General features: G+C 41.4%; 1 protein-coding gene across 1 annotated transcript in view; it reads right to left on the bottom strand.

Moving 5' to 3' along the window:
* HECW1 (HECT, C2 and WW domain containing E3 ubiquitin protein ligase 1) overlaps window positions 1-8,415 on the bottom strand; it is a 395,944-nt gene that overhangs the window by 277,961 nt on the left and 109,568 nt on the right. Inside the window, exon 3 of the mRNA XM_075062598.1 lies at window positions 500-824. Coding sequence (XP_074918699.1) covers window positions 500-824 — 325 coding nt within the window. The remainder of the gene's footprint in view (window positions 1-499; window positions 825-8,415) is intronic.

The raw sequence follows: 8,415 nt of genomic DNA, 5'->3' as shown, positions 1-8,415 counted from the left end.
GCAGGCACCCAAAGGTTGGATGCTAAGGTTCAGAATTGGGACTTATGCCTTATGACAGCTTACCAACTACAGAATCAGTTTCTCCTCCCTTGGTTTTCACACCTCAACTGCTAGAAGAGGGTCTCATCCTGCCTGATTGAACTAACCTCGTTATCTCTAGCCTGTTTCTTGCTTGCATATATATACCTGCCCCTGGAAATTTCCACTACATGCATCCGACGAAGTGAGTATTCACCCACGAAAGCTCATGCTTCTAAATGTCTGTTAGTCTATAAGGTGCCACAGGACTCTTTGCTGCTTTTAAAGCTAGGTAAGTGTCCATTGTTGAAGCTCAGGACTGTGTGACAATATAGGATAAAGAGGCTTTTAAGAACTGTGTATATAAACTTGCCTATGTTAGACCAAGAAAATTCTGTAACCTCCTTACTTTACTGTTCATGAATACACTCAAAATTAAAAAATAAAAGCAATTGAAAATCCAAAGGCAGGCAGGACTTACCAATGAGATACATGCCGATCCAATCCCCTGCATCTACTTCTTCCTTTATATCCCAATAGACCACAAGGTCCTGTGAGTGTCCTATGGAATAATATGAGCTGCTGACCATTAGAGTAGATCGGCTGTCTGAAGTGACCAGGTCAGTGTCACTGGTGGACCGTGGAATGGTTACCATCTCATGGGAGTTGTTCCTGATGTCCATGTTATGAAACTGGTCAGGGTTGTAGCTGTATCTGAGCGGTTCTTTACACCGGCGCCGATTCTGAGAGTTCCTAGATGGAGATGCCATGGCAGCCAGGCCTAGGAACCTGTTTTGGTATAGATTCTGTGAAGGAGCAAAAAGGAAAGAATATTATTTAGAATACACTTTGCTGAATTTTAGGTGCCAACTTAGAAGGCGGGAAAAAGTTGCATTGGAATGAGAAAAAAATGAATGAACACAGTATTTTCATACATGACTGTGAAACAAGAGAAGCAGAAAATTTTTGTACAGGAGATGCATATTGTGTATCAAACTTTTTATTGATTAATCATGCCTATGGAGACAGCTGTAAATGCAAGATACACAGGAGGTTCCCTGTGCCACCAGGCTCTTCTGTAATAGGGATATTGTGGAGAAACAGATGGTGGTTCATTTCTCTACACACCCATACATACATTCCAGGGCCAGGGGATGGGGCAAAGACTACTAGAGATCCACTCTTTTCTAAATTAATAGAAACGCCATCCTCTTTCAAACACCATCAGCTAAATTCATCGCTGAGGTAACTTCCAGTGGAGTTTAAATAGGGATACATTTAAGCTCATGTTCCCCATAAAGAACCATTTCCACCACTTTGAGACACCTTTCAGTGTTCAAAAAGAAATTCTCCTCCCAGATTGAGATCCAAAGTACCCCGCCACAAAAAAGAATGACCCCTTCTGCCATAATGGATATGTATTCGTGGCAGAGTAAACAGAATTCCTCTTCTCCAGTTAGCCTAGCTCGAGTTAGAGCAGCCACACTGTGAAATGACCCTCGAGCTGCTGCACCCACCGTGGTGCTGCACTCCCTCCTGTGCAGCACTAAGGCTTCAGGGGGCATATCCCAGGGTTCCCAGCACTGCTGTAAGATGAGCGGCTTTTTGAATAGTTTCCTAGTAACTGTGAGAAAGTGTGTCTGTCTGGGCACACAGGAGAATTGTGGGAAGGCACTGGAGGACTACCAGCACGCCAGTGGCACTAGCTTGTGTCCAGACTGCAGAATGGTTGTGCTAGCAGACGGCAAATTATTCTCACTTGATTTTATTCTATACCCTGTCTCGGGCCTGCCAGCCCAAGTGAAAAGCACCACCACACTGGAGTTAACGGTTTGTGTGCGTGGACAGAGGCAACACTTCTGTTATAACTCAAGTTAAATCTGCAGTGAAGACAAGCCCAGTGTGAGACACGCTTGTTGTTTTATTTTCAGACACCATTTGCCGTTTCTCTTCACTCCCTCTGCCCCAAAAGAAAGCAGCTCTGCCATTCAAATCACTCAGTCCCTCATATATTCCTCTCATTATCCATCTGTCTCCAGAAATGCTGTCTAGCTCTTCTGATACAACACCAGAGAACTCTTAGCAGTTTCTTCTGCCATAAGAAGGGCCCTTTCACGTGATCAGGAGACAAATCCATTTGAACTGAAATGTTTAAAGTTTAAGAGGAAAAAAAATGTTCTGGGAATAAAATCAGTATTTTAATTCTGAATCCTATTCATGGCCTTGCACCATAGGTACAATATGGCATGAAAGATATTTTATTTACTACTAGGACAGACTACTTTCTTTGAATAATTGGAAAAACAGAAAGATAATTAATTATTAGTATTAGTGTGGTGGTAGCACCTAGGAACCCTAGTCACGGACCAGGACCCCATTATGTTAGGTGTTGTACAAACACAGAACAAAAAGACAGTCCCTGCCTCGAAGAGTTTGCAGTTTTGTTGTTTCTATAGCACTCAAAGTATGACAATCTCTTTACATTCCCTGCCCCCAAACACTTACAATATAGTGGCCCAATCCTGCAAACACTTATTACAGAGAATAATGTTTAATACCATTATCAGGCCCACAGGGGACTCACTACCAGGCGTAGACACTACTCCTGATAGTAAGTGTTTGCAGGACTGGGCCCTAAATCTACAATACAGAAGGCAAAATAGAGACAAAGGACAGGACTACAAAAGCAGGAGCAGAGGGAGGATTACAGTAACCCTAGACAAGTGGGCAGGAATGAAAGAATACAGAGAACAGTTTACAGTGTTGCTTAGGTAGCACCACATGCTACACACCATGTTAAGTCTCTTGAGGTTTTTTATTTTTAAATAGTTGTATTTATTTATTTATGTTAACAGGAAGGCGTATTCACTTCATGGTGTAAAAACAGCCCTTACTGTGAGGATAACACCATCATTATACAGCAAGGCCAAAAAAGGACTTGGATCTAATTTTATTGTGAATGTGTAACTAGCAAATGCATCATTTCTCTATACAAAAAAGCTATAATTTCTCACATGCAGTAAACAAGATTTTTAACCTATTGAGTAGTTCCTGGAAAAGTGATGATATTTACTAGGTTTCAATCAATAAACTTAAACCCAATAAAGATTTCTGTCACTCAGCACAAGCAGGGGCGGCTCTAGGGATTTTGCCGCCCCAAGCACGGCAGGCAGGCTGCCTCTGGCAGTTTGCCTGCGGAGGGTCTGCTGGTCCCACGCCTGTGGGAGATCCACCAAAGCTGCGGGACCAGGGGACCCTCCGCAGGCAAGCCGCCGGAGGCAGACTGCCTGCCACCCTCGCAGCGCCGTCAAAGCGCCCCCCACGGCTTGCAACCCCAAGCATAGGATCCTGAGCATAAGATCCATATTCTGTAACTATGGCACAATCTGAGACAATCATGTCTGTGATGGTGAGACACCAACAACAACAGTTTCAAGCTCATTACGAGTAATGGCCAGAAAAATTCTGTTTCCCCAAATATGCTGAGGATTTGGAATTTGCATTTTTTCCTCATCAACACAAAACTGAGACTTTTCAAAAATGTTGGCAGGAAAACAGAGAGACTGATCCACCTACCCCAGAATAGCCAATAGACTAGTGGTAAGGGCATTCTGTTGGGATATGCAAAACGCAAGTGACAGTTGGCCTAATTCAGAGTAGGGTCAGCCAGCGTCAGTCTCTTTCTTGCCCAAATAATACTTATTTATTTATACAGAAGGAACGGTTCCAACAAGGGTTATTGAGAAAGAAGCTCAGAATAGCTAGGCAGCCAGGGCACCCACCTGGGATGTTGGAGACCCAAGTTGAATTAGGTATAACAGGGACTTTAGACTGGATCATCCACATTCCAGATAAGTACCCCAACCACCAGGCTATTTTCACCTGTGTCCTAACACTGGACTGTTCTGAGGTCTCTCTCTCACCAGAAATTCTATCCTGGATCTGAGAAATCTACCTGAAGAAAGTTTAGTTGAAACTGATATTTCCATGAAAAGTTTCAATTTTGGCAAATGGGAATTTTCCAACAACAAATATATTAGTGAAATATTCCCAATCAGCTATACTCATTCTTCCAGATAAATATGCATCATTAGCATAAGTTAGCTAACTCATAATACATTAATCAACAGATCTGTGGTTTCAAAGGCTAGTTTAGTTTTTGTGGCAAATTCCTTTAAGGAACTGTAGTTCTGCAGATACTTTTCATTTCTGAATTTTAATGGCTATATGGTATGCATTCTTATTCATTGTGTTCTTTCAAATGTAATACTGATAATACTTAATAAATGGATACTTTTTTTTCATCTTCAGTGTGATTTTAACTTTTATTTCTAGGGACAATTAGAAATTCATCTAGTTAAAAGAAAATTAGCATTTCAAGAAACTGTGCGGCTATTTCCATATGTATCTATATCACTAGAATTAGTTGTTACAGCTGAAAAATAGTTGTGAGATTAAAAAAGGAATCAGTTTTCAGCATGACACAGGTAATTGTTAGGGTTTCACTAATCTAATAACCTCATTTCCCTGTGACACACCACACGGGGGGCAAGTGGATCTGCTGCTACTGGAGACATTTATAAGGAGACTGAGACTGTCTCAGAGAGAGATAACAATATAGAACAGACTTCAAATGGGATGGACTCTCTTGTCATGAACAGAATTTGCCCCACTAGGTACATATATCAGAGCTATTATTTATGTGCAATGGGGCAAACTAATGTGACTAGGACCTTTATTTTTCCATTTCCTGACCTTTGTGCATTTAAAAGTGTAGTTTTATTGTACATTAATGTATCCTATTGCATTTAACTTCACTGATGGGAATAATTGTATAAATTAGAAGCAAAATGAAAGGGTTGGCCTTGTGGTCAATTGGTAAGGTTCTGTGCTGATGAGTGGGCTGATTCCTGATGCAGGCATATTTTTCCTCCGGCAGCAAAGATTAGGAATGCTACAGGAGTGGTGCTCTCAACAGCTGCAAAGAAAATCAACAGCTCATGCCACTCAACAACCATCTTTCCTGCCAATCATGAGCACTCTTCACTGTCTCTGATGGGACTCTCAACCTATCCTCCTGGGCCACAATAGAATTTTGGACTGAATGTTTAGGAGACAAATCCTGGGAGTTCAGCAAAGGAAGTGAGAAACTCCGCACCAAATCATATAATCCTAGTTAGTTTTCTTTATGGCACATGCTGAAACATACATATGTTACACTTCCAAATAAAAGAATCTAATAATTTAATTTTGTTCTTATGAAACTACTGATGTTACAGCATTGCAAATAGCACTATGCAAAGATGACATTTTATTGTTTCTTAAGTGAGATCACTGCAAAGTTTTACATTGTAGACTATTTAATCCCGAGTTTCTAATAATCTTACAATCAGGACCTTCACACTAATGCACACAGATATCCAATCATAAGTGCTCCAAATGAAACATGAGGAAGGTTTCTGCAGCAGAGCATGCTAATATTAGAGATTAATTTGTTAATATTCCTCAGATTAGTAAAACAAGACCTATATCCTCTCACCAATTAGGCAACATAGTAAATGAATGTAATGAACAGTCATAGAAGCTTGGTGCTATCACACAAAGACTGGAAAACATTGCAAATACTTTCCTTAAAAGATGTATTCTGGTGCATGATTAGAAGGTATTTGAGCAGTATGGCTAAAATATAAAATCTGAGAGGGATAACAATGCAGAAATAATAAAAGTGTCCTTACAGTATACTTTTAAACATAAAATGTTTCTCTGTGTTCTTTCCAGAGTACAGAATGAAATACAGTAGATGCTTGTTTGCAGCAACACTTTCTAAGAGCAGCTGTCGCTTACGAGCAACATTTCCCCAGGGAACACTTTCCTTACTGTGACTTGTCGACACTCCCCATAACAGCAACAGCTGCTTAGGCGCAACATAGCAAAAGGGCGTTGATATGTTGCTACTAATGAGCATCTGCTGTACTGGGACTACAATTTGCTTAAGGGATGCTGGAAACTAATTTGAAGTTCAAAATTCCACTTACAGTTCTATTCCCATTGAAATCAATGACAAACCTCCCATTGACTTAGAACAAGGATTTGCAATCTTTGGCACGCAGCCCGTCAGGGAAACCCACTGGCGGGCTGGGGCTGTTTGTTTACCTGCAGCGTCCGCAGGTTCGGACAGTCACAGATCCCACTGGCCGTGGTTTGCCGTTCCAGGCCAATGGGGGCTGCGGGAAGTGGTGAGGGCCTAGGGATGTGCTAGCTGCCGCTTCCCTCAGCCCTCCTTGGCCTGGAAGGCCGAACCGTGGCCAGTGGAAGCTGCGAGCAGCTGAACCTGCAGACACTGCAGGCAAACAAACAGTCCCAGCCCACCAGTGGATTTCCATGATGAGCTGCATGCCAAAGGTTGCTGATCCCTGACTTAGAAGAACTGGGATCCAGTTCTAGACTGTAGGAATATGGAAGGTGCTGTATTCCCAAAATGTCTGGCAAAAACTGGAATTCTCAACAATTTTCCGGCCAAAATGTGGAAATTCCCTACAACCTTCATGGCAAACTTTTCCCCATTTTCCCACTGTGACAAAGTATTCAGCTCTCCCTCAGTATGAGAATAGTCCATTATGAGAACATTCCAAATTGACCTCTGTGCCACACAAACCTTAGGTTACCTCATTTTTCATTTTTGTAAATGTTAGACAAAGTTCTGCATAATATAAATCAGTGTTTCTCAAACTGGGGTCGCCGCTTGTGTAAGGAAAGCCCCTGGTGGGCCGGGATGATTTGTTTACCTGCCCCGTCCGCAGGTCTGGCTGATGGTGGCTCCCACTGGCCACGGTTCACTGCTTCAGTCCAATAGGAGCTGCTGGAAGCAGCGTGAGCTGAGGGACGTGACGTAGTGGCCGCCACTTCCAGCAGCCCCCATTGGCTTGCAGTAGCGAACTGCGGCCAGTGGGAGCCACAATAGGCTGGACCTGTGGATGGGGCAGGTAAACAAACCGGTCTGGCCTGCCAGGGGCTTTCCCTGAACAAGCGGCGACCCCAGTTTGAGAAACACTGATATAAATAAAGTTATTGATAGTGGGTATAGGCATAAAGAGCATGTACGAGATTACTACAGCTAATATGATCATTGGTTAACAATGTTACTCTTTAGCCATTATGTGATCCTTGTAAGCAGAAGTCCAGAATGAGCTAGGTTTTCAAGAGTTGGGGGTAAATTCTTTATGATCTTTAAAGAACTGGAGTGAACCAGACACTTAGGCCTTGTTTAGACTAGGAAAATAAATTTGTTTTCTAAATCAAATTAGCTCAATTGAGCTAGCTGAAATTCATGGAAAATCCCACTTATCACCAGTGTAGACACACTTTTATACTTCATTTCAATTTTAGCTGCTGAAATGATAGTTTAAGAGGGAACTCAGATTATACTAAGTAATGTCCCTAGAAATGAGGGATATGTGAACAGTTTGTTACCTGTCCTAGTGTAGCTAACTCTTTCAATTTTATCACAAGTCTCATGATATATGGTGTTTTTCTTAAAACCCCAGCTGCTGGAATCAAGCAATTGCATACATATAATCTTTCATTTACCATGATAAACCCACTCCCAAGCGAATCCCTCTCCCCCAATAAAACTCACACATGCCATCAATCTAATCACTTCAGTATATTAGATATTTTTAGTTCATTTTCTATTAGGTTGTGATTTCTGAAGCCACCATCAATTTTGGTAAATGCTACTGCTTTTGTATGAGCAACTCCCACTGAAGCTGTGGGAATTATGCACCACTATTTGCTGGCAGAATTTGGCCCTTATTGCTCTAACTTTATACCATTAAATAGGCTTCAATAAAGACTGGGAGTGGACGGGTCATTTCACAAAGTAAAACCTATTTCCCCATGCTAATTTTTCCCTACTGTTACTCACACCTTCTTGTCAACTCTTGGAAATGGGCCATCCTGATTATCACTACAAAAGTTTTTTTTACTCCTCCTGCCCACCTTAACTGATTACTCTCATTATAGTTGGTATGGCAACACCCATTTTTTCATGTCCTTTGTGTATATATATCTTCCTACTGTTTTTCCACTGCATGCATCTGATGAAGTGGGTGTTAGCCCACAAAAGCTTATGCTCAAATAAATTTGTTAGTCTCTAAGGTGCCACAACTACTCCTCGTTCTTCTTACAAAAAGAAATACTGTAACCAAAGACATAAATATTCCAAAACATGCTGCACAATCTCAAGAAATCATTTATAACTACATATGCGTAATAAAACATGAGAAACAACAGACACGCAGGTACATAAATCACATCTTACAAAGGCTGTGAATATAAGGCCACGTCTACACTACGGGATAATATCGAATTAGCTAAAATCAGTTTCTTAAAACTGAT

This window comes from Chelonoidis abingdonii, chromosome 2 (assembly GCF_003597395.2).
Source record: "Chelonoidis abingdonii isolate Lonesome George chromosome 2, CheloAbing_2.0, whole genome shotgun sequence".
Lineage (NCBI taxonomy): Eukaryota > Metazoa > Chordata > Testudines > Testudinidae > Chelonoidis > Chelonoidis abingdonii.
Note: the sequence above shows the minus strand (reverse complement) of the source record. Positions and strands in the feature narration are given on the sequence as shown.